Source organism: Podarcis filfolensis (genome assembly GCF_964270895.1).
Source record: "Podarcis filfolensis genome assembly, chromosome: 6".
In the NCBI taxonomy this organism is placed as follows: Eukaryota; Metazoa; Chordata; class Lepidosauria; order Squamata; family Lacertidae; genus Podarcis; species Podarcis filfolensis.
This window is the reverse complement of record NC_139609.1, coordinates 60,203,742-60,231,219: the sequence shown is the minus strand read 5'-3', so window position 1 is coordinate 60,231,219 and position 27,478 is coordinate 60,203,742. Positions and strand designations below refer to the sequence as shown.

At 42.4% G+C, this 27,478-nt stretch overlaps 1 protein-coding gene across 7 annotated transcripts in view; it reads right to left on the bottom strand.

The window, feature by feature from the left end:
* The window catches only part of SRGAP2 (SLIT-ROBO Rho GTPase activating protein 2), a 196,136-nt gene that overhangs the window by 29,961 nt on the left and 138,697 nt on the right, over positions 1–27,478 (bottom strand). For 4 of the 7 annotated variants that reach the window (XM_083617110.1, XM_083617106.1, XM_083617108.1 and 1 more), the window contains 5 exons: positions 19,623–19,707; positions 16,764–16,791; positions 11,784–11,811; positions 8,687–8,747; positions 775–852 (listed from right to left, as the gene is read on the bottom strand). In XM_083617110.1, coding sequence (XP_083473236.1) covers positions 775–852; positions 8,687–8,747; positions 11,784–11,811; positions 16,764–16,791; positions 19,623–19,707 — 280 coding nt within the window. Of the gene's footprint in view, positions 1–774; positions 853–8,686; positions 8,748–11,783; positions 11,812–16,763; positions 16,792–19,595; positions 19,708–27,478 lie in introns of all 7 variants that reach the window. The other 3 variants (XM_083617107.1, XM_083617109.1, XR_014548983.1) reach the window with 2 other exon arrangements.

Genomic DNA, 27,478 nt, shown 5'->3' with positions numbered 1-27,478 from the left:
CATTAAGGTTAACTTCATTAGTTTAGTACCTCACTGGATTTGAGGCCATGAGCGATGAAATGGGAAAAAATCAATGTTATGCATGCAAAGATACTAAAACAGTTATCTATTTTCTCTAAGCAGCCTTCCATAAATGCTCCATAAAGTGTGACCTTTTGCATCTGACATCCGCCCACCACAAAACAGAATTCCACGAACCCTTATAGATCATCTCTTATTCTCAGGCAAAGGACAAATCCACAGCAATCTCCATAACCTCACGACTGATAAAGTTACACACATACGCACTGTTAGCTAGAGGCCCTTTGACATGGGTTGGACATGCTGCTCTGCTTTTAATAGGCAGATAATTTGAATGTAAAATATTGTGTGATATTAAGACCAGCCTTCCAAGCTGACTGGAGAATACAGGTGCCATGTTTTGGAAAGAAGAGAATGGTGACTTGAAAGCACCACTCTGTTTTAGTGATAATGGGCTTAAGGTATAGTATATATGATTCTAAGGTAACTAAGGACAACTAAAGGCTCTGTTTTCTGCTTCCCCTTGCAGCCACCTGTGCCCTCCCAAACTCTTCAGCGTGTTGGGGGTCTACTTAAACAATTTGAGATGCAGTGTGTGGGAACCACTGGGGGAAGTGGGAATTGCCTAAGACTGGGCAGACCTTTGAAGTCTTCATTTATGACTTCAGTCTCAACTCGCTTAAACTAATAACCCAGAAGCATGAAGACACATTGCAGAGAATTGTGCAATACAAAAAACCCAACTACTCTTACCTCTCTCAAATGCATTTTTTATATCATTCACCTCAACCTGAGATCCTGACACCCTGAATATCCCTTCATGCTGCAGCCCTGCAAAGAAAACAAGAGAAATCCATGAAAACAGAAATACCTAAGGAAGAAGAACATTCTTACAACATTCTTACAATCCTTCCTTCAGTCACTGAAATTCAGTTATCTGTCAAATTCAACAACATGATGATATAAGAACACGCTAATCCAAATCGAGATGACATATCATTACCCGACCGTTAATCCAACTTGTTTGACAGCTAAAATTAATTAAAAGTGGCACACCAGCACTGGTGTAATTAAATCCACAGCAATAAGTTGGCACAATTCATACGTTGTTAAAAAGTATTCGTTTAATTTTTTAAAATTCACTTTAGCATTCAGGAAGCCAATAAGACTGATTTTAATGGCTTCTAAAAGACACACAGCGCTGAGGAAGCATCCATGGTTCCTAGAACAGCAGGGCTCTTAGGGTAGCAATTCTGGAATGAGAAAGATTCTAGAGAGAGAAAGGAAGGAGGCGAGGAATGACATCAAGGCTTGCTAAACTTATCTTGGCCTGAAAGAGAAACAGATGGCGCACATTTGCACACAGATTGTGCTCTATTAGAGGCAATTCCAAGGAACTACTTTCATAGCATCCAGGATGACAAATAACATGTTTGACTCTTATAGATGGTGGTGCCTCCATGGGACATTCCCTGCTCCCAGAAGTTTGAAGTAATCACTGTACTTTAGAGTGTACTAAGGCATTTACTTTATCATTTTCAAGCATATGAGAGGCGATTCTGTGAAAGATTAGGCCTGGGGAGAAAGGGAGCAAGGGATCATGCGTATGTCTTTCCCGAGTGTGTCCTGCTTGCGCACCATCACGTGGCTGCAATGGGATGGAGCTTTGCCAACAGATTCTAAATAAGCAAGCCCCAAAAGAACATCGGTCACCAGCCCCAGCCCTACTCTGCCCCCTTAGGGCCTTTCTCCAACTTGGCATTGACTTCTTCCTTCCTGTCAGGAATCCAGCTCCTGCCTGCTTGGAGGAGTCAGATGATGCTGGAGGCAAAAGCCTGCAGCTTTTCTCTGATGCTTCAAAAGGGTGAGATGGGAGGAGGATCACTTGCAATCTTGTCCAGTGCCGGCGATGCTCCTCCAATGATGACTGAGTGTTCCTGAGACCAACAGAAATCACAGAAGAGAGAACACTGGGTGGTTTGTTTGGGTTTTCTTCATTGCTGCCAACACCACCGCAGCCAGGCTGTTATAAAAGACAATGGAACATTGGCGCAACAAAGGAAACTGGGCGGCTGACTTTCTTCTGCTTTGGTGCAGCTGTTGCTGCTGCCAAGAAAATCAGCAGAAGGCTGGTGGGCTTTACAGAAGGCTTTACAGACCAGTTGCCTGCCCCTGCTCTAATTCTGCATTTACTGGACAATGTGTCTTCTAAATTAATAATAATTAAGCAATTGTTCAAGAAGTGCTATATAGTAACACTACCTTCATTGAAAGAGGATTTTTGGTAATATCAATAAGTTTTCAAAATGCAAGATGCATTAGATGGCTGTTTTCCAAATGGGGTTCACTCAGACTAGAAAATCAAATTAAGATAAGATTTTGTTGAATCAGCGGCTTGCTTCGGACATCACACTAAGCCGAACCATGGCTTAGCCGCAAATGTGCAGGTTCCGGGAGAGGAGATTGTGACTGCTGTGCTCCTCTCTGGCAATTCTGCTGCTGTGTTGTGCTAAGCCGTGGTTTGACTTAGCACATTGTCCGAACCTGGGGTCATGGTTTAGCTCTCCCAGACAACCCATTAGCTGTAAATCATAGTACAAACCTTGGTGGGAATGTGGTGCTGAATCAGAATCCTGTGCCTTTCCATGCAGAGCCTTAAAAAACAAAAGGCTAAGCATAGAGAAACAACAGTGCCAAGTCAATTAAGATGACCGATTTTCTAGACAAAGGTCACACTTCAGGTCATTTAATTAAGATCAATTGTCAAGGCAGAAATTCTAGGGGAATCTATCAAATGGTTTATAGAAAATACGTTGCTACATAGTATGGAAAAAAAGCAAATCATAGTGATGGTGGTCCTAAGGTGTTAGGGTAAGGGGCTCTCTACTAGGAAGGATAATCCCTCATCACATATCAAGTGCAGATGCTTCATAATATTTTAGTACCAAAAACAAGAAGGGGATGATAACAGCAGCAGAGGAAATTCATATTATCTCCAGTGTAGACGAATCTTTAAAGATTACTTAAACCAATGCTAAAAGGAAACAGCAAAGGAGATCAGTAGTTTGCTTTCTTATATATGAATCCCATAACTGTATAGGAATAATTTTACTGCCCGGTGTAATCACTAGAGAAATGTTTCTATTCTTACATATGTCCATCCCTAGGCCAGATAAGCCTCCAGGGAAAATCCCCTTGAGGAAGTAGAAAAGAGAGACTAGAGAAAACTAATAAGAAGAAGAGCTTAAGATAGCTAGATAGACTCACCTGGAACACAGCTGGCGGGATAACTAAAATGGTACTTAATTTTAATGTTGGATAGTATAATTACAAATATTGTTATCCAGGGAACAGGCTTATGTGAAAGGAGAATTCTCATCACTATAAATGGAGAATTATTACTGTTATAAATCCGATTAAACCTTTTCAATACTCAGATCCATACTGAATGAGAGAGAATCTTGGGTGGGAAATCTGGAGGTGACAGCTAATACCATACCTAATGTTACTTTTTCAAAGGGGCCAGAACCTATGTTCTACAAACAGCTTAGGAAGTTGAAGTTTGGGGCATGGTGGGCAAAGATGGGCCAGAAGCTGTTCAGAATTGTTGCTTTAAGACCTTCAACACTATACACCAGTGTGGCAGGGGGTTGGACTCGATGGCCCTTGTGGTCTCTTCCAACTCTATGATTCTATGATTCTATGATGCCTTCCAGATGTTGCTGGACTCCAACTCCCATCAGCCCCAGCCAGCATGGGCCAAATTGACAGGACTTTTAGTCTCAACACCATCTGGTGGGTGCCACTTTGGCCATTTATACACCCTTCTTCTTTGGCAATCACTCGTAGCCGAGTAAGATTGTCTTCCATAAACACGGTTTTAACAATGAGTCCGTAATCTCGCCCAACTCTTGCATTAAAATCACCCAGGAGGATAATTTTATCTTCCTTAGGCGTCTCTGATAGGACGGTATCAATCTGAGAGTAACTTTCTTCTTTAATGTCTTCATCGGCATCCAGTGTTGGTGCATAAGTGCTTATAATAGTAGCCTGTTGGTTTTTGGTGAGCTTTATTCGAAGGGTTGAGAGTTGCTCATTAATGCCGGTAGGGACTTCTGACAGGAGCTTCACCTGGTCGTTTTTGATAGCAAAGCCCACTCCGTGTATTCGATGCTCTTGTTCAGATAGACCTTTCCAGAAGAATGTGTAGCCTCCTTTTTCTTCCTTCAGTTGTCCCTCACCTGCTCTTCGAGTCTCTTGAAGCGCTGCAATATCGATGTTAAAACATCACAGCTCTCTTGCAATGATGGCAGTTCTGCGTTCAAGACGTTCGCTGTCTGTGTTATCTGACAATGACAGTATTCCATGTTCCAAAGTTCAATTGTCTTTTACGACTGCTAGGTGGTGACCCCACTGGGCACGGTAATCCAGTCAGGGAAAAAGGGAGGCAGACTATGTTTAGGGCACCTTTTCTAGCCCCTCCCCCTTTTCGGGGTGAGCAGAGTGGATCCTAAAAAGGGATGCTCAGTCATGGATACAGCTGCCGAGCTGCTCAACTGCCTTGTTCCTTGAGTCAGAACGACTGAATCTGTGACCTGGGACTATTGGAAAAGAAGGAGTTGGCAACAGCAACCAGAACGGAACTTATACACCGACAACCATGATGAAAACCAAGAATAGTTTTATACTATAAAGATCTAAGCCCATTGTACCTTGCTATCATATTGGCTGATGTTGCATAGAGGAAGTAGGGTTACAAAAGACCTGCCACTAGAGCAACTTGCAAAAAAAAAAGCACCCAGAATAACTGAGCCAAGAAATCTGAAACTTATTTAAAATTCTGAAACAGATGTAAAATGTAATGTTTATTTTAAATTATAAGTTAGTTCCAGATGAACTGAAAGATTTAACTGTTAATGTGAACAGGAAGCAGGTCCCAAATTTGATAACATCAGGATGTTCAATTGGATATGGAATACCGTATTTTTTGCTCTATAAGACTCACTTTTTCCCTCCTAAAAAGTAAGGGGAAATGCGTGTGCGTCTTATGGAGCGAATGCAGGCTGAGCAGCTATCACAGAAGCCAGAACAGCAAGAGGGATTGCTGCTTTCCCTGCGCAGCGATCCCTCTTGCTGTTCTGGCTTCTGAGATTCAGAATATTTTTTTTCTTGTTTTCCTCCTCCAAAAACAAGGTGCGTCTTGTGGTCTGGTGCGTCTTATAGAGCGAAAAATTATTCGAAGTCAATTTAGTCCGGGGGGTCCGGCACACTTCCCTCGCGCAGCTCTGACCCTTCTCAAAGACCTTTGACTCCAGCAGAGTAAACACAGCAGCAGCAGAAGTAGGAACGTTCTTCGTGTGAAGGGAATAATTCAGGCTGACACTTTGCAGTCTCCTTATCTAAAGTCTTTATTCTCGTACAGATCCACAAACCGAAATCTTCCCGGTGAGACGCAACTCATGTCGACTCTCTCTCACACTGCGTGCGTCTTTCTCTCTCTCACAGAGATACTGGCCACTCCCAGTGTTCTCAACCCGCCCTCAGAATGTGAGGCGTCATCACTCAGAACTCTTAACCCTGTAAGTTCTGAGCCACTCCCAACACCCCCTCTCGAATCACATTCTGAGAGGACTTGTGAGCACACCTTCCCACCTGCCTGTTGAGTCTCCTCACAAATCTCTGGTTCGCACTGTGCGAGACCAACCCACGCATTTGTGACTTGAAACCTCTCAGGTGGAATTCCCTTTGTTGCCCGTGAAGACCGCCTGGGCACAAACTGGGGTTCTTCTCCTGACCCACTGGGGCCAGCATGTGTGTCTTCCTCATCAGAAGACTCCCCCTCTGACTTGACACGTCTGTGAGCTTTCTCCATTATGCGCACAGGAGATGAGGGCTCACTCTTGGACACTCCTTTCACAACCTGTGGAGACGCCTCCCCCTGGTCCTGATCCTGATCATCGACCAGATCACCATTATCTGGCTCTCCCTCCTCCTCAGATTCGGACAAACAATCTGAGACAATGTCATGGCTGACTTTGCGCCTTGACCTATTTCCCTGCTGCTCTTTGAACTCAGCATGCTTGCTGACCAGAAGCTTGGTCTGATCACCTTCTGGGTACGCAAATCTCCACCCCTTGGTCGCGGGTTCATACTCAACCCGCCCTCAGAATGTGAGGCGTCATCACTCAGAACTCTTAACCCTGTAAGTTCTGAGCCACTCCCAACAAAAATATGGTATATTTTTACCTTGCCATCCGCAGAAGTGGTACAACTTCTTAAAAATATGCCCAGACATCCTATTTAACCACCTCTCCCAAATGAAGACTTCTAGACTATACCCAAGGAACCTCATCTGGCACTGTCGTTGGGTACCTTTAGGAGCCAGGCAAAAGCATTCCTGTTCTCCCAGACCTTTGGGCAATTAAACAATCTGTAGCCTTTTAAACTGTGTGTGTTGGGGAGGCAGTGAAGGGGGTACTGTTTGTTACTAAGGTATGTATTTTTGTGTTTTTATATTGTAAACTGCCTTGTGGTTCTCAGATAAAGGGCAGTATAGAAATGTAGGTAGTAAATAAGTAAAATACCAGCAGCGTAACTGAAAAGATGTGTCAAAACTTCTATTAATAAATTGTTTGCATATATATGGTGAGCAATTTTTGAAGACTGTAGTGCATTATGTTATTCTACCATATATGGGTTGGATCCAAAATCTTTGCTCTTTGAATAGAAGGGCCCTTTGATGAGCAGTGGGGGATTTCCATTCATGGAGCAAAGACTGGATCTGACCCTATGTTCCCTAAGGAACACTTCTTTCATAGATCATTTTCAGAAATGCAGCCTGTAATGACTTGGGAGAAAATCTGCTATTTGTTATCAGATAACAAAATGTCTCTTACACATAAAGTATGTTTGTGTTTGCTAGAAGAAGATAGGGGTGTGGGGGGGGGGGAACCAGCAACATCCAAAGCTTTGATCTAGAGCCATTTATTTTAACATATCATATAGCCAAAGATAAATTAATTATGTCAGAGTATACCTTATTTCCTGTGGAACAGTGTTTATTTCATAAATCTTTTAAATTGTGATAATTATGATTTTTGAACAAATAATCTTGCTGAGATTAAGCATGTCTGGGTCAGTGACTGGATGAGTAACCACACAAATCTTGGGTCTCATGGTGGAAAAAAGGCATAATACAAATGGAAGAACATAAATAAATGGATAAATGATAAATACTAGAGTAGCATCCTCCTGACACATGTTTCTTGATCCAATGAAGGCTTCCATCTCTACAATGTGAGAGAGGCATTCCCACTATGTGCACCCAAATTCTGTTCCAGAGGGTTGGGAAAACCTTTCTGGAACAGAGTTAGAAGTGACATGAAGGGCTGCAGGCAGGAGGAAGACTTGGTATGAATGAATGAATGAATTTATTAATACGGTCACAGACCAGCGTCAACACACACAATATCACAGATCATAAAAAATATATATCAGAAATACAAAAGACCATATGAATATAACAAGGATTTAAATATAAAAATTAAAATTAATTATTAGCGTGCCCCCTGTAATTAACATTTAGGGGTTTAGTCACTATGGAATACCACTTGCTTCCTGCGATTGATTGCAGATGCACAGAATTTAGCTACATTTAATGTAGTCTTGGGATTCTTGTCCTCTAGCAGTAGTTTTAAACTATGGTGTTCCGATTCTTTCCTGGACTTTTGCAAAACAGGTGTAATAAAAGTCAAACGTATATCCTCATAAAAACGACAACGTAATAGTACATGTGAAGCAGTTCAACTTCCAACGAGCCACAAGGGCAGACCCGTGCTGTGTATGGTTTACCCTCAAATCTGCCCTTGGTAGAACTATGACAAAACAACCCCAAATAGACAAAATAGCCTTCTGATAGAGCAAGGGACGCCATTCCACTCTGACTAAAAGTTCAGCAATATGCAGGATGTGCTTGCTGAAATCTCAGAACTCATAAGGTGAAGGCAAAGATCGATTTGAAAGGAATAAAGATGCAAAACCTTAATGCTAAGAGAGAGAGAACGGGAAGAAAAAGAATCACGTCACAGAAATCCAGAAGGACTATACATATAATATGTGTGTATACCTTTGGCTCCTGTGTCACAGTTCAGAAAACAGAATGGCTCCATAAAATATTATTACCTATTTATTAAATACTTATGTAAATTTATTAATACAAATGTATTAAGTTATTGATTAAATTTATTAAGTAAGAATGCAGTTAGCATGAGTAGAAAAATCACCGTATGCAAACTTTACAGATTTATTTAAAACATTTCTATACTTTAATTCAAAATGTCCAGGGCATTTTCTAGTAACTTAAGAAAGAAATATCACACACGCACACACTAAAAGGCAGTCCTATAATCACAAACTGTGCTCTACTTATGCATTTTTATTCTGTCCTGCCTTTTATTTCACTTATATTTCCTGCTCTTTCCAAGAGGAAACTCAAGGCAATGTCCACAGGGTTGACTGGAGGTCTCTCTTCTAGGACCAAACAAGACTTAGACCAGCTTTAGCTGCCTCCTGTGTTTTCAGATCACAGTCCTGACTGTGCTTCTACGGGCTACTTGAATACTGTGCAGAACAAACTATACTTTAGCTTGACTATCTCCAAACTCACCATGTCTGCTAATGAATCGTATGCAGCTCTCCACCACCAGGGGAATCGCTTGGCTGGAATCCTGAACAACAAAAGGAGAAATATGCGATGAAAGGAATATTCAAATGATAGTGCAGCTTTAAAAAAACGATACAGTTCCGAAATGAACATTCTTCGGAAAAGGCTACAGATGGAGGGATACTTTCCATCACAAAATTCCTACACAGCAGACACTGTGCAATATATGCTTTCTTTGTGTATCCACACACTGGAGGGAGTCATTAATAGCTATTGGATTTTCTGTATTTTAACTGCCAGAACACACTCAGTCTCTCGCGCTCTCTCTTTCTCTGAAAGAAAGTCTAGGTTAAACCTGGAGTTGGAATTTATTCACCCTCATAGAGAACGCTTAAACAGGGATTACTGCCATTATTCAGTGTTGTGGTTATATTGAAGGTGACAATTCCCTGCTGTTTCAGCTCTCTTTTCATTATAGTACCTTAGTCTGCAATCCCCAGCATGGCTAGGCAGGACCGTGTGTATGTGGAAGGGGGCAGGAGGGAAGCAATGGAAATCTCTGCACCAACTTTTGAATGGGCTCCAATCAGGCCCCACAGTGCTGCAGTGGCAGTGGGGCTGGGTGGGCATCTAGGGGATGCCAGGCTGGCTCAGCTATTCCTCCTCCCCCAGAATGCTCCATTTTGAGGCTTTCCTTCAGCAGGCAGAAGGGGGAGCTCGCTATGGGGTGGAGGGATGCTGAGCAGAGCAGAGAAAGGTAGGGTGTGACAAAGCGCTCCTGTGTCTAGCCCAAGCTGCTCCTCCACCCGCAAAGGGAGATTTGCAGCGTTTGGTGTGACTTGACAGAAAACAAACACTGGTGAATCCTATGAGAGACCTTAGAAGTTCTACAGAGTTTTTTTCAAGTGCGTAAACAAAACAACACAGCCTCCAGAAATTAAGTGTTCAGGCATTCAAAGACTGAGCTTTCCAAGAGAAGAACACGTAGATGGCAGGAAGCAACCCCCCCCACCCCAAAATAAGGGCACTTAGAAAATAAAAGAGCCTCTAATTTGTATAGCTTGGAAGGGTGAGGCAAGTATACAAATCACGGCAAGCCTTTCCGCCATTTCCCAACCATGTGCGTTATGTAAACAAAAATAAATAAAATCAAAGGCCTTACAAATCCTTTCATTCTACTCCAAAAAAGAAGAAAAAGGCTTCATGGTACAGGAGAATAAAAGCAAACATTTGCATGCAACAAGGAATTGGATTTACAATGAGAAAAAGCTTATTGGAATTTTTGCATATCTTATTTGGAATATGTTATGCCAAAATATTTTGTCTTTAATTTCTTCAGTGGCAAAGGTATCATCAGTAATAGACACATGGAGCTGGTTATCCTGATATAGAATTGACTTCAAATAGAAACAGACTACTTTGTGGACAAATTAGCTTAAAATTCCTGTATGCATCAAGTTATTAACAATTTAAAAAACCAACTACTACAAGAACAAGTGAAGCCTCAAATCAAAACTGGCCTAGAAAAAGATATCAGATCCTCCCTGTCCCATGGCAATATGACCTAGCTTCTTTATTATTGTGCCCAAGTTACAATGCTGTAAATCATCCACCAGGGACAAAAAAATAGATATTGGATTTTCTCTTATTAGTGGAGCACATGTGCACATTTAACAAAATCCCATCTAGCAAAGCAGAAGAGGAAGGCAAGATGAGCAGCCAAGAACCCTAGTAAAAAATTACAGTAGACAGAAGCAATAAGCTGAGCAGCATAAATGTGAGTATATAGGAGAATGATGATACACTGCTTATACTGGCTAGAGCCATTAGAGGGCAATAGCTTCAAACTCAGAGGCCCCAGACAGTAGAGGATAAGGGGAGAGAACACACACACAAAGGGGGGGAGGGCATGAAAGTTTTCATCTCTATGAAACAGTTCACACTGCTGTGTTACATCCAAGTGAGTAAAGGATAAATGGTAAGCCTACAACAAAGTATACTAAAATATCATCAAGAGATGCTCTTGTCCAGGACCCTTTAGCCTGCCAAGGCCCCTCTCCCTCTCTGTGTCCCTGGAGTTCCAATGTCATGTGCAACAAGTTAGGACCACAGAGCAGCCCTTCTATTGACTCACTGACTATGCACTCAGTTATCTGAATACATTGTCTTAAGATGACCTGCCCACTCCAGAGCTTCCCCTGGATAATTCAAAAGCAATTGCTTTGCTTTGTTTACACTGCTTTGGAGCCAGAGTGTTGGCTTATGGCACCAGGGGTGTCCAAACTTTTTTCAAAGAGAGGCCAGATTTGATGACATGAACATGTGTGAGGGCCGACCAAAGTTGCTGACCTTTTTTAAACAATTTTACCCCAAAGTTGTTGAGCTTTTTTAAGGATTTTACCAGAAAATAAACTGCCACAGGGGCCAGATTAAACTGGCCGGTGAGCCGGATTAGGCCCCCCAGACAGACTTTGGACATGCCTGTCTTACGCAGTCTCTGTTCCTCCCTCCCTCCCAAGCAAATAGATCAGAGCGGAGTCTCTTACTAAGATCTATCTTCCCCTAGCATTCAGCTCAGCAAATCTACAAGACATAATATCATCTAGAGAAAAAGGAGGGAGAAGAGGAAAAAGCAAGAGATGAAGACAATTAAATATTCTCCATCAAGTATAGGCTTGAGGTTTGGAGGCCCTTCTATGTCAGATTGAAGCAGCTTGCTGTTGTATACTGTGGACATAATCACTCCCCAAAAGGGTTCAGTGTGGCTGCTAGTAACGACTAGGTCTGAGGCGTCTCTGAATAGAGAAGTGTTCATTTGGAGCTTCATAAGCTTAGTGATTTATCAAACACAAAACTAATATTGGTTTAGGTTTTTTCCTTGAAACAACAATCCATTATGCAGATTCTTTTGGGTAAGGAGGAGATTATGCATTCCCTCCTTTGAGGACTGCACTTGCCGGCTGTCTTGATTTGGCCAAGGTAATTTGGGTTGGTCCCATCATTTCCCCTGCTATGAAATATTGGTGGCAAGAAATAACATCTGGCAATCATATAAATGGCATCAATTAATCTTTCTGTAATTGTATGAAGTCTTTATTACCTGCTTCCTTATGGTAGAACTGCGTCTGCTGTTGATCCCAAAGTCAAGACGAGCCATGATTGATCAAGGAGCAAGAAGAGGAAAAGAAAGCAAAGGCATATGTCAACATAATCACTTACAATCCAAATGCCACCTCATTTGGTATATAAATGGTTCTTCGTGGGGGTGGAGAGGAGGCAGAAAACCCCCCACTCATTTACTCCTGATTTTCAGAAACATTAAGTGGTCTAAAATAAAAGCCCAAAATGGACGCAGCAAAGCTTATTGCTAACATAAGGCTATACTTAACCTTTTACTTCCAACTGCAGAGAAACCCATTATAAACCTCCATCATTCTTGTGTCAGTTAGTGATAATTTACAGTCAGCACCACACTAAGGTAGGTGAGTTCTCCTGAGTGATTTAGAACCACAATGGGGAGGGAAAAACGCAAATTTGTTTCTCTTGTGGAGATTAATATAAACCTATTAATGTTTCTTTATTAAAACAAGTGGCCAAGAAAAGGAAAGTGACAGACAAATTAAACCACACTGAAATGACAAGCTATATTACAAATGGCCTCATGATTACTGTTTGTGTTCTCGGATGTTAGTGATCCAAAGAGGAAGGAACAGCCTTTTATGTGTGGGTTTTTTTGCCAAGCCTTCTCCACTAGGGAGGGAAGGAAATGAGAACCTTTTGTATCATTTCTCTGTAGACAGTTCTTGTCCTGACTGCATTTCATTTGAGGGCAGAAGCACTTAAATTCTTTGTTAAGTGCAAGGAACTATACTACCAGACGGAGCTGATAGCTAAGCAGCATACATATACCATTGCTATAAATAGTATGGGAGTAGCCTTACAAAAGAGTAAATAAGTTGTGTGATGTGCAGCCACCCATTCTGACCACATCCAATGTGAGCTGAGGATGTTGCCTGGATAGAAAGCAATAACAGACTTTCCAGGCTGTGAATTTCTGAGGAGAAGCAGGAAGGGTACCTAGACGGTATATGCTTGGTACCAACAGAAGGACTAAGAATCCTGCTCTGGAGTCCTGAAGGTCAATGGAAGTTCAGCTAGTCCTTTGTAATTCCCTTATTTAAGGATTTTTGCAAGTTCCATCTATGGAACTCAGGTACTTACTCAGCCATGTGAGTGGCTCATCCTGAGACTGGGTGAAGCTACATTTGGTGTGACTGTCTCACAGTGTTTTCTCTAACTTCTGTTGTGCCTGCTGTCATTGTAGAGAGGAACGCAGTAAGCTATCTTATATCTGTTGGAAGCTGCCCAGAGTATCTAGGGCAACCCAGTCAGATGGGAAGAGTACGGAGGAGGAGGAGGAGGAGGAGGAGGAGGAGGAGGAGGAGGAGGAGAATCCAATCGAGCTCACTATTGTCTACAACACTGAGCAACAGTGGCTGTCCAGAGTTCCAGGCCAGAGATTGAACCTGAAATCTTATAGCTCTAGCTATGCCCTTCTATTTGCTTCTCATATACAGTCATACCTTGGCTTTCAAACAGCTTAGTTCTTGTATGTTTTGGTTCCCAAATGCATCAAACATGGAAGTGACTGTTCCAGTTTACGAACTATTTTTGGAAGCCAAATGTCCGAAGGGGCTTCCGTGGCTTCTGATTGGCTGCAGGAGCTTCCGGCAGCCAATCAGAAGCCATGCTTTGGTTTCTGAACGTTTCGGAAGTTGAATGGACTTCCAGAACAGATTCTGTTCGAATTCCAAAGTATGACTGTAGTAGTTTTAGGGATGTAAAAAAACCCCAACAACCTGCCAAAGGGCAGCAGTCCACTGCATAGGAGTGGGATTTCATATTATCACAACACACAAGTTGATAGAAGCTTCTACTCCAGTGGAAAGTGTAAATATCCCCTTAAGATATGGACAGATCCATGCATTAACAAAATCTGTTGTGGCTCAACAGAATGTGAGGTGGTAAATGTAGAGCACAATTACAATGCTCTACTGCATGGCTGGCCATCAGAGTGCTATTCAGATGTTCTGAACTACAACATCCACCATTCTTAACCACTGGATGTTCTCATTCAGAAATGGAATCCACAACATCTGGAGGGCTACCTTGCCCAACCTTTATTGATCTTATGTCAAAAAAACTGTCTTCAAGTATCTCTCATTCAGCTCATCCACCTGTTATGTGGGAGCACTTCTTTTTACCCTTGAAAAGATGTTTCAAATCAGCTCTAATAGCCTTGATCCATTTGTCTTCTCTCCAGCTTTGCTTCTGATTCAGCCATTTCTGTTCTGCCAAATGAATTGCAGAAGATACAAACTACTGAAAAGTCCCTGGATCATGAAACCAAACTCCCCGCCAGGACAGATGGTTGCTGAGTCTGTGAGGAAAGCAATCTTGCTTGCAAACTTAAGAACCATAATGGCACTTTTAATATCGAGGTATTCTGATGAAAAAGAAAGGATGACCAAGCTGCAGGGATGGTGTCAGGGGCAGGCGGGGGGGGGGGAGAGATTAATGTCACAGGAATGTAATATATTTTAAATTATCAACCCTAAATGATTCCCCAATATTTAATGTTGTTCTGCAATGAATAATATTTTATTATTACAGCTGTCAGACCCTAATTAGGACCTGTCAGCTCTGCTTTACTATGAGAAATGCAAAATGAAGTAATGACTCCAGATATGGAATAATCACCCTCCCTTTGTTAGAAAGGCTCATGTATGCTCTCGCACTCTCTCCACATGTACATGACTTCTAAGCAAATACAGAAAGGCAATTTGGAGATCTGCAATGTTTCAAAGAAGGCCTCATCAAAAGTCATATTTTTCTATTATTATTTCCACATATACGGTGACATTTATGATAGCATGATTGATGCCGGGCCCAGTTATAACAAAACGTTTATTTTCTCCACTGCTGCAATCCAATTCCATGTCAGACCAGATGAGGTCAATAGGCCAAAGTGAAAGAAAACCCCTTCCATGACTGATCCCTCCCCATCCCTATTAAACAATCAAAAGCTCTTCAGGTATTTATTTCAGGGCTTTTTAACCCCCATGACAAGAGGAGTTCCAGCAGAGCACAATGTCTTCTCTAGCCTGGAAAAATGGAAGGTGTTTAGACCAGGAAAAAAAGAAGAAAAGAGATGACAGCATATTAACTAATTGGCACATCCTTTCCCTCTCCTAAGCAAGTTTATCAGGGTGTCTATATGCGATGCTCAGCAAAAGCCAAACCCTCTCCTCGTGTCACTGAAATATACATTTATTTTGTTTCCCAGTTCCATTAGGAGTCAAGGATGATCTCACAATGTGTGTAGATTTGCCTAAGCTTTATGGGGCTGGGAGGACAACTTGACATGAGTTTCCACTTTTGGTGGCATCCCCATTGTTGTTTAGTGACAGGAGTGAGCCAGCAGTAAATCACACCGAGCATGTGGAATTAACTCCTTAATAGCAAAAACAAGATCTGAACAGGAATGTCAGGCCTAATGAGCACAGCAACTCATCTCCAGTAGGTCTTGCCCCGATGAAGGAGTTGTTGTGACAGAAGGTCCCCACTTCCCCACAGCTGTTTAAGTCCTCTCCTCTCCAGGGCTTTCCCCAAGCAATCTGAGATTTCTCCTGTGTGAAGCTTACTTATCCTCCTCCCCTTTCATTCCTCTCCTGGTTCTTGGAGACCGGGGGGCGGGGGGGAGCTCATCGCAGTAAGAGGGGGAGACACCTATGCCTCATCTCTGGTCTCATCTCTGTCCCTTGGCCTCCCTTCTCTCCTGCTTCAGCTTCTGCCTCTGGGTCTAGACTTCTTTGCCACAGACTCTCCCAGCTCACTAAACCCTGTTACCTCTTCAGTTTCTGACACCTCCTCCTCCCAGTTTTCTCCCTCTTCTCCTTCTGACCACTCATCATCATCCATCTCCAGGCTCTGTGCCTTTTTCCCTTGGTGGTTCCCCAGCTGGTTCCTCCCACCATTCCTGTGTGTCCAACCAGTTCCTGACATCTAGTATCTATTTCTGCCCTTAGATCCAAGTTAGACAGCACAACCCATGTGTTAAGAATTCTCAGTAATTAATATCAATTTATCCAAATTGCCCCAGGTAAACACAGTCGTAACAACTCTACTTAAATAGCATGCCTATAGCATGTCTTATTTTGGGTCCGTTCACACTTAATGCTAAGCCATGGTTTGAATGCAATCACCGCCATCCTGGTGTCTTCTGAATGTTTTAAACCATAACTTCAAATACACTTCTCCAGGAAGCTTTGAAAACTGGGAATTATGGTGAGAGTTGCAGCTGAAAATATGTGGAGGGCACTAGGTTAGCAAAGACTGGCTTAGTGATATGCGCTCAAGCTCGAGTGAGGCCAAGGGAAGGCTTGTGGTCTCCCCGCTCCTCCCCCCTCCCTTCTGTGCAGTCAGGGGAAAGGAATTCTGAAACATTCATTTTCTGTTTCCATGAATGGTGACTTGTTACGTACGAACCAAAGACAGTGGTTTAAAACAGTCCGGTAAGTTTCAAAACAAGCCAATTACAAGACATCAATTATGAAGCTAGTTTGTTTTAACTAACCAGAGCTTTAACTAACTAGTGTCTGCAAACCACAACGCCTAGTTCATACATAGCAAGAAGCAAGGATTCATGGAAGCCCTTCCCCAACACCAGACATGTCGTCTTGGGGTGGGGGTGAGGAGCATACAAGACCAAGGCTCCATGGGCTCATTCTAGCTTACGCACATAGTGCTAAGCCACGGTTTAGCATTGCATGTGACTCAGTCCTTTCCTGTGTTGTGGCCGTTGTGTGGGAGGCTGCTTCAAAGGCTTCATATGGAAGCTTACATTTCCAGAAGCTGCATTTTTGTTTTTTGTTTTTAGGAAAAAATACAAACATAAGAAATGCCATCAAAATGAGTAGCAGTTTGAAGGAGGATTGGCAAGTGCTTTGTTTGCAAGAAAAGGACTGTTTGGGTTAGTGGAAGATACTGAAACAACAAAGCTGCTTGGGACCACACCTACCTGGCAAGAGAGCAATCAGTCCTTTGACCTGTTAAGAGAAAAACAGCTATGTTTCAAAAGGAGAGAGACTTGTAGCAGACAGGAGGAAGGGCGGGTGTGATTTCAACCTTGGTTTGGGGGCAAAAGGGACTGGGGGGCTTAAATATCTGAAGAAGTGTGACTGAGCATCCCCCCACTCTCTGCTTCTGTTGTTATGGAGATCAAGAGAGCACGTCCCCGCAGGCAAGGCTCCTCCATGGCTGACCAGGAAATGCACAAAACAGCCCCAAGCTGCCTGAAGACTCTTTGGAAAGCATTGTTTTCAGAAATTGGTTTTCTAGAGATGCAATAATTGTTGACTGCTACTGCCAAAGGAGAGCCACGCCACTTCTCCCTCCGACATCTTCCCAGAAGGAATCAGCAGTGAAGAGAGATTGTGTTTTATGAAACCACTTGGAGAGACTGAAAACATTCACAGATTTGCTAGCCCACAAGCACGAGGTGCCAGCATCCCATCTATTTCAGGAGTCATGGTTTTGAATGATATTTTCTGGAATCATATTTATATACAAAAAAACAAAAAAACCACCAACCTTATTATGGCTTGGAAGGAAAGGGTCCAAACCACTATGCCTAGTGCTGATACAGGCAATATTTAAAAATACTGCACTGAGAGTTTAAAAAAAGGAGGAGGATAGACACACAAATTATTTGGCACATATCAGAGCTCAGACAGTTTTTAAGTTGCCTTATGCAATGGAATGTTGCTGATTTGCATCAACTAAGGACTTGGCCTCATAGCTCAAGATTAAAAATGAAGTGATGGGAATGAAGCTAATTGTTGATCATGGAAAATAAATAACCCATTTTGAACAGTCACTTTCTCCCTCCCAACATAAACCTCAATTACCCAGAATGGTGCATAATTTATAGCAGCATTATTCCAAACCAGAGTTTCTTACCATCTGTCCCACTTCCATCACAGAATATTCATATGTATAAATTACACGGCTGTGGCAACATCAAAGGGCTATAGTATTACAGTGACAAATGCAGATGGAAGGCAGGGAAATAATTACTCGCAGATAGAGAGATCTGCTGGTACTTTTTATTAACGGAACTTGTCATCTTCAGATTAAAATAACTGGCAAATGAAGCCAAACGTCACCTTAAAGATAAGTGGGGGGTGAGGCAAGACACAAACCCCTATCAAGTTGCTCCAAAGTTAGTCAGGCACTCTGCCAAATGACCTTTCTCAGCGCTAAAGTTGTAGAAGGATGATTCTATGATTTCAGTCACCCACTATCTACTGCAATAGCATTTATAAACTGGTTAGGACTGGGATCTAAAATTGCTTCAGTTTGTAGTGTTCTGATTTGGGGTTGCAAGGAAATACATTTTTCTAAGTTCCTTGTTCTGCAATACAATTGCACCCATGTTGTTGTTGTTTTAATGGCTCAAACTCAGGGACAAAGACCTTTGCAAGCACATTTCAACCCAATCCACAACAGCATTATAGAAGCAAAAGGGGCTCTCTGACATTAGAAAGCCAAAAAAGAAAGACATTTAGCTTTCTGTCTTTTTCCTCTGCAGGAGTCAGTTTGGCGGGTCAGGCAGGTTAAGAAGAGCCATACGCTGGAATGCAGAAGTCAGCTATGACCCAGGAATGTGATTCATCACAGAAGCAGCAGGAGCATTATATCCAGACACTCAGAGGGAGAAAATGCTCCCAGGAAATGGCATGCCTTGTTCTACTTTTTTGATAGACAAATAGTTTCTTGTGCCAGAAAACCTGGAAAATGTGTCCATTGCCTCATTTCACTTCCTATGGATCAGAGTCAGTTTAAAAATAACCAACAGCTTTATCCAACAAATTTGTGGATTCAGAATGCAAAGCACTTTCCAAACTATTCACATTAATGTTCATAGGCACACGTAGATGATTTGAAGAAATAAAAAAATGTCATGTCACTGTATTCATTGTACCAATAAGATGCTGTACTCAAAGCAGCTAATTCTGGGCCAGAGGCATTCAGCCATATGGCTCAGAGCAGATTTTGCAAGAATGAAAGGAAGTGTTGGCAAAAAGACTTTTATAACGTATTACAGTTCAGAACAAACCCTCTGATTTAGCTCCTTTCCCCAAAGACCTGAATCCTGTAAATGGGAAACAGATCAACACAGCTATAATGAAAGCTGGAGCTGGTCTTTGTTGTGATATGAACAGATAATTCTATCGAGTCTAGGATTGCCTTGCCATGCCCTTCCCCAGAAGCTGGACAGATGGGTTTTTCATGGGCAGTCAGATACATAAACTTCTGGTGGCACCTTGGTTCAACGTCAGTGTCATAGACAACTAATCATTCCAGCTCCAGCTGCTGGTGGTCCAAGCAGTTTAATGAAGTTACAACAGGCTTTGCACTGGTAGAATGGTTACCTCCAGTTCTACCTATGAATACCTCTTTTATCCTGGATTTCTTAAAAGAGTCCACACAGAGATGAAAGGCAAGCAAGTCCACGGGGAAAAAACATTTCCTTAAATGATAAGAATATTTGCATGCTAGGAGAAACAAAGTAATTACTAGGATTACCCCAATTTGATTCTGTGGGATTGTTATAATGGATGGGGAAAGTGGGGGGGGGGGGAGGAAATAGGCATATGCTTCAGTTAAACAAATAGATGATGCACATTATTGGCTCATTAAGCACTTCCCTTTCATCATTACTTAAGCAGTGCAGTAGGGATTGAATAATAAATTCATAAAACATGACTTTGTCCACTTAGCATTGATAATCCAAGTCTGTTATGCTCAGTCAGCTGCCTAATTCAGTAATTACGAGGGATGGGCTGACACAATGACAAGTGATTCCCAGACTTACTTTCTCCCAGAGTCTTCTGAAGGAGGTCATGTTTTGCCTGAAGCTTGGTGATGAGGTTCCGCCCTTCCAGATACTCCTTCAACTTCTGTTGGAGCAAAAAGAAGCCAAGGATCAACATCTATGTCTAGGACACAGAAGGACTATGGACCAAGAGACCGGAATGGACCAAGATACCCCCTATGTGACAAAGAGCTTAGGGTAAATCAAACCATCATGATTCCCATGCAATAACTAAATAAGACCTAAATAACCGAGACCTTTCACAAAAGCACACGCAACCCAACACAGGGCATTTCAGTAGAGTGAAGGAGCTTTCACAAATAATTATCATTGTGGTTGTGTATCCTTCATAGCTCTGGCCTAACCTCACTGAATGATACCATAGCCTGTCTCTTTGTCATATTACGGATATTAAAACAATACCTTTTGGACTAGCAAACAGATTGTACTGCAAATCTGGGGTAGTGCTGGCAGAAGAATTTGTGTGGGGCTCAGCCTACTGAAGATAACATTTAAAATAAGCCATTCAAAAAACCCAATGACTTTATCCATTTCTGGCCCCATATAGAGACATGAGATCTATAGAATTTTTAAGGGTGCAAGTGGAAGAGCACTCATCCCTACTGCAGTTTCCAGAAACTGGCATTCAGAAGCAAACTAACTGCAGAGGCACAGAACTGCCATCATGGCTAGCAATCAATGATAGCGTTCAATAGAGCCCTTCAGCTTTGCACTACGTACTGAAGTTACAAATATGCTTAGGACTTAGGGTACCTCATTTGATTGGCTCATGGCCCTCAGCCCTGCTCCCTATGAATATCCTGTCCATTTTGTGGTGGGAAACATGGGGATTCCATGCCTGGCAGTGGCTGGAATCAAGTCCATCTATTGCCTCAGGTAGCTCCTCTCCTGAAGTAACACAATCCTTTAAAGTGTTTGCCCCCAATCGACTATATTGTGCAATGTGCTGTTTCCAAGGGCCCTTTCCTCATTCAGACTATTTGAAGCCAATTCAGCGTATCCAGGATAACAGTCTCACGAGAACTTCCCTTGGATGGTTTCCTACAACATCAGCTAGAGCTCCCTTCCTTGCTTCATCTCTGTATTTGTTGCTGTCCTTGGGTTAGTCAGGAACCTTAATAGGACATGAGACCCTGTGTTCCCCTTAAAGAAACAATAGCCATGGGACTGGTTTGGGTTCCAGCAGGTCCCAAACTGGTAACCCACCCATTTTCTCTGCCTCTGGAATGCCCCATTTTGTGGCCTTCCACTGGCTACTGCCAGTGAGAATCCTGCAGTAGTACTTTTGCCTTCCCACACATTTGGCATGCAGGAGAAGCTCTGCCCTGGTGGCAGCTGGCAGGAGGTATGCTTAGCAGGCAAAAGTGGGCAGGGCAGAGGGACACTTGCACCCAATCCAACATGCACCTCTCACCCTCCAACCCAGTGTGTGTTATATGCTGAATTATTCTGCAACAGAAACTTGAAAAATTCAAAGGACAACTCTTAGTCCCTTTAAGCAGCACATTATCAGGGAAAGGTCTTTATTTTTCAGGGGAAATGTCTAGCTATCATTGTGACATTTTCACATTTACTTCTTACTTAATTTTAACTTCAAATGTTTTTATTTCAGTGTCCTAGCTCATTACAGTGTTACGGATTACAACTCTGTGCAGTTAAAATAAGCAGTGTTAAATTCCCCACTTTAAAGGGCAAAGCTTTCAAAAATCAAAGTAATGGGGGGAAAGGGGGAGGAAGGAAGGAAAAATTAATATCAAGTATTACCAATGCTGATTTAAAAGGGAAAAAATCCAGAAAACAGATTGTCCATAAATTCTCAAGAAGCCTTAGAATTAAGAGCATTGTATAGCACAAAACTAATACAACTGCAAATAAATTTAGGATTTAAATGAGCAGTCAAACCAACCCACACTATCCTAAGAAGTGGAGGAACACAATGCCAAAGCACAGTGTCATTAGAGAAACCTTTCATTGCAAGCATGTTCACAGTTCAGTGGTTTGCTCCCTGCTGTCAGTCAAGGCCCCATTAAAATAAATAACCACTTGATAATAAGACATGACAGATTGCCTGCCTGGAGCCAATTTAAACCTGAAGGTGAGACTCTGAGCCCTAAACTATTAGATAGCTATATGCAGATTACAAAATAAAGTCCACAATGCAGCCCAATGATTAGAACTAACAGTTTAATCCCATATTAATATGGGCATATAGAAAATTATAGTATGCAGCATTTGGACATAATGGCAAACTATGTTTCACCACTCAATAGAAGTAGACTGTTCCAATCACTTCCCCTTCTGTGCAGAGGAAAGGAAGAAGGGAACACGCAAGCCCAAACCTACTGCTACATACTCCTGATCCTCCAAACTAGGATTTGGAGATTGGTTAAATGCAGCTACAGGCATGAAACAATGCAGCTGATAAGTTTATTGTTCAATGCAAAGGACATGACAAATTTGTATTAAGCAACACATAGAGGCCCACTCTATGTGTTACGAACCTATTATTGTCACTCAAAAGAAACCATGCATGTATGAACAAAGGTTAACAGATAATGAGTGATGTCTTTCACCTGTGGCTGACCACAAATATGAAGTCTGTCTGCGTATGGGATCTTGTTGTAGCATCCATCTAAGACTGCAGTGGGCATCACTGAGAAATACAGCTCAATAAAGGCATTTCTTACTGCAGCTGGTGAGAGCTTGGTCAGATAACTAGCTCTAAAATGCTCTGCTCTCAAGAGTGGACACCAATGGGGAAATTTGGTGTTTCTAATTAGTTGTAGGTCCCTTTTGGATTCTTTCTAGAAGAGCCAATCCTTTAAGAGACACTTAATCAAGGTCAAAGCAAAGCTCAGTTCTGGAAAATAAGAATACTCTAAACATTTTGGTGGTTCCGCTCCTTCCTCCTGGGCCGTGTTCAGAAAGTGGTGGTGGGGGATGAGTGTTCAGACCCCTGGGCTCTCAGTTGTGGGGTGCCTCAGGGTTCTGTCCTCTCCCCCATGCTTTTCAACATTTACATGCAGCCGCTGGGAGAGATCATCAGGAGGTTTGGGCTGGGTGTTCATCAGTATGCGGATGATACCCAGCTCTACCTCTCTTTTAAATCAGAACCAGTGAGGGCGGTGAAGGTCCTGTGTGAGTGTCTGGAAGCGGTTGGAGGATGGATGGCGGCTAACAGGTTGAGGTTGAATCCTGACAAGACAGAAGTACTGTTTTTGGGGGACAGGAGGCGGGCAGGTGTGGAGGATTCCCTGGTCCTGAATGGGGTAACTGTGCCCCTGAAGGACCAGGTGCGCAGCCTGGGAGTCATTTTGGACTCACAGCTGTCCATGGAGGCACAGGTCAAATCTGTGTCCAGGGCAGCTGTTTACCAGCTCCATCTGGTACGTAGGCTGAGACCCTATCTGCCTGCGGACTGTCTCGCCAGAGTGGTGCATGCTCTGGTTATCTCCCGCTTGGACTACTGCAATGCACTCTACGTGGGGCTACCTTTGAAGGTGACTCGGAAACTACAACTAATACAGAATGCGGCAGCTAGACTGGTGACTGGGGGCGGCCGCCGAGACCATATAACACCGGTCTTGAAAGACCTACATTGGCTCCCAGTACGTTTCCGAGCACAATTCAAAGTGTTGGTGCTGACCTTTAAAGCCCTAAACGGCCTCGGTCCAGTATACCTGAAGGAGCGTCTCCACCCCCATCATTCTGCCCGGACGCTGAGGTCCAGCGCCGAGGGCCTTCTGGAGGTTCCCTCATTGCGAGAAGCAAAGCTACAGGGAACCAGGCAGAGGGCCTTCTCGGTAGTGGCGCCCGCCCTGTGGAACGCCCTTCCAGCAGATGTCAAAGCGATAAACAACTACCTGACATTCAGAAGACATCTTAAGGCAGCCCTGTTCAGGGAAGTTTTTAACGTGTGATATTTTACTGTATTTTTGGTTTTTATGGAAGCCGCCCAGAGTGGCTGGGGAGGCCCAGCCAGATGGGCGGGGTATAAATAATAAATTATTATTATTATTATTATTATTATTATTATTATTATTATTATCTTGACGAGCTGCTTTCCAGAGTTGATCATGCAACTCCATATAGCACAGAGCAGGAAACCACTCAATAGGCATAGTAGCAATTTTAAAAATATACTTTAACTGAGCGCAGTCCGCTCTTGCCTTAAGTGTTGGCCACCTGGATTCTGTACAAAGTGCTGCTGAAATTCCTGATGGTAAAGAGCATAGCATCGTGTAACAGAACTTTATCAATGCCCCTATGGTTTTCTGTACCCTGACTTTCACTGCCTCCATATGAAACTTCCAAGAGAGTGTTTCACTAATGAGTATACCCAGGTGTCTAATAGACTACGTTTGTTCTATAAGCACCATTTATACCTAGGACTGTGTTTGCCAAAAATCATAATCATTGTCTTAGAGTCTTTTATAGACAGACTTTCCTGTTAACAGTATGTGCTGAACACCTCCAAGAGATTTTTGAGCCCAATCTGGAAAGAGAGAGGAGCGCCAAATCATCTGCATACATCAAAATTGAGATATTTCTGTTCCTAATTATTGGAGGGGGAGAGTTTGCATTGGCTAAATATGGCACCAAATCATTAATATGAAAGTAAGGAGGGGTAAGAATGCAACCTTGCATTCCTCATGACGTTTTAAAAAACATCAGTCATACCATCATTTTAAAACTACTCTGACCCTCATTTCTGCATAGTTCTTGGATCAATAGCAGAAATCTGCAGTTGATGTTGGCAATTTGAAATTTCTCCCACACTCTGTATTGATTAACAAAGTCGAATGCAGCAGAAAGATCAATAAAGGCTACATAAAGATTATTCTTAATGTTCTTAGTATATTTCCTTATAATATGGTTCAGAGTAAAACACTGATCAATGGGACTGTGCCCTTCTCTGAATCCAGCTTGTACTGCATGAATAATGTTGCTATTTTGCAACCAGTTGGATAAATTTTTGAAGGCGATACTGCTCATATAGCTTTGAGGAGTTGTATAACAAACTAACTGGCAGATAGTTTTGCAGATCATTCCTACTGCATTTCTTATAAACTGGGAAAAGAATACTTACCGGTATTTTCCATCCAGAGGGCATTTGGTCCATGTTGTTTATGGTGGTCAATAAGCCAGCCAGGATAGGCACCCACCATTCTATGTATTCCTTACATAGGAATATAGAGCTCCAGGAGCTTTATTTGATTTCAGAAAGGAAAAAAGGACCTTTCTCTCATTACGGGAGACTGGTTGCCATTCAGGTAGGTGGATAAATCATTCTATGCTACTGGTATACATGATTTTCCAGGCAGGAATTGAGGCTTTTGTGATGGTCTCGCTTCATTTAAACCCTGGGCCACCAATTCCCAGAGTTTGTTTTCCCTCTGTTCCATTACTGCTAGCCCCAATTCCTGCCATGGGGTTATCGTATATCCAGCTTTCTTGTTTTGGAGCAGACTCTTGTATTCCAATTTACGTCCATGGATTCCTTTGACAGATTCTTATTCAAATCTCTAATTGCTTTAGCCAGAGCTTTCTTACACTTCACATTGACTGTCAAACCAGCTATGGCATGTTGGTGGAAAACCAGCTTCATGGGCAGAAGGATGTTGTTGTCGTTGTTGTTGAGTCGTTTAGTCGTGTCCGACTCTTCATGACCCCATGGACCAGAGAACGCCAGGCACTCCTGTCTTCCACTGCCTCCCACAGTTTCATCAAATTCATGTTGGTAGTTTCGAGAACACTGTCTACCTTCACCCAATCCAACATGCACCCTGCCCTCCAACCCTGTGTCTGGTGTGTGCTGGGGTCTTAGGCAGTTGAATCAGCATATTATCAGAAAAAGTTATTTAAATACCAAAGTGCCTAGCTATCATTGTGACATTTTCACATTTATTTCTTACTTCATACTGGCTTCAAATATTTTTATTTCAGTGTAATGCCTACTAACTGTGAAGTTAAAATAAGCAGTGTTAAACTCACCATTTTAAAGGGCAAAACTATCAAAGTAATGGGGGAAAGGGGTAAGAAGGAAAGAAAAATTAATGATTCATAATGCTACATCCTACCTTGGAGAATTGGTAGCACCAGCCACTTTTGTCCTATTCAAGTTGCACTCCCACCTCTGAGCAATTACAAGCGACTTAATGACAAACTGCTGCACCAGCTTTCCAGCATATAATATAAGTCACTGTGCCTGAGGGCCTACCTCCTGCATGCTTCAGTCAACAGGTAAGTATACAGGCAAGCCTCTATGTGAACTAGTGCTGATGTGGACACTCACAGCATTGGGCTATAAGCCGCTTGTTTTAATTCCATCATCTGCAGCATCAATCCAATTTGTTTTGACCATCAACGACAAGTATTTCCACTGTAAAGCCATTGTATGCCTGTGCATACAAACCAAGTTAACATTTTGAAATAAATACAATGCCACCTTAAGACGATAGCACTTCTGGCCCAGGTACAATACATCAGAAGTCCTATACCAGGGACAGCCTAAAATCACAGTGCTGTTTCTGTACTGCCAACTTCTCTGATGAAAGAATGTGTTACTCTATACCAGAGGAATCTTAACGGTGCTCCCTCTCCCCACCCTAACCCTAACCCACAACTGCACAACTATGAACACTATCTCCCACCTTGGTATTTACCAGTAAGAAGCAGCTGTCAAGATAAAAACATAATAGGCTAATGTGCAACCCAGTCTAGGTCTTCCTGCCTTGCTGGCAAAGCAAGAGTGTTATGCTTTCGAGGCTGTATGGAAATACCTTCTGTCATATGTCTCATATCCTTAACCCTCTCTCAGGAATCCTGATCACTCAGCTCATTTTTGAAAAAGCAACATCAAAGCTGATGCAGGCATTCAGCTTGAGGAGAGATATTCCCAGAATGCACTGGGGGAGGGGAAGGAAATCAGGAGCACCACAGTGCTACTGTTGATGATTAAAAAGGGAGAAAGAACAGCACATTGATAAAAAGCAGCATGGCACTGATTACAGGCAAGGTTATAAATAATATTTTCATAAGTCTCACGGATTTTGTGCAGATTAACAAAGCATTTCTGCCAAGCACTTTGAAGATGAAGGACTACATAGTGGCTTGATATTTTTAACAAGTGATAGCAATTAGATGTAAACTACAGTCATCCATCCTTTCTTCAGATGTCTTACTTATTTTGCTACATCTACACCTCCCTCACCAGACCAGCACCTCAATTTCATGTGCTTATTCTAACGGCCATTGTGAAGTGTGAAATTACTCTTAACCTTGCTTTACAAAAGAGATACCAAAGCACAGAAAACAAGCAATAGGGTTATGGTAGGATCAGAAGTGGGGATTATGGGAACCCAAGGATTGTGCACCAGCCACCAATATTTCCTCTCTCCCCCTTCAGTAATAATAGTCATTGTCTTCCCTACAAACTAAAAAATGGTGTTAAATGTGCTGCATCTACCAGAAAACATCTCCCAAGAAAATCAATGCTAAAACTGGCTGTGAAAAGGATTGCTTGAATCACAGAATAAAGCAGCAATTCAATGTTATTTTGTCTTTGACATTTTATAATGGAAGTTTTAAAAGTGTGGGGGCGCACAGAGAAATGCGTTGCAGGCCTTCTATATTTCTTGTTCTGAGGGTACTAAAGAGACAAGGATTGGGTTTACATAAGGAACACATAGCATGAGTCGCTAATGTGAAGTGTCAATCCATTTCCCCTTTTGCACCTTGTTCCATCACACTTCCCTGAGAGGGAGCAGTTTTGTGTGGAGAATAGAGCAGTAAGCACATACAATTTGAGTGTTTGCTCCTGAAGGGAAAGAGGT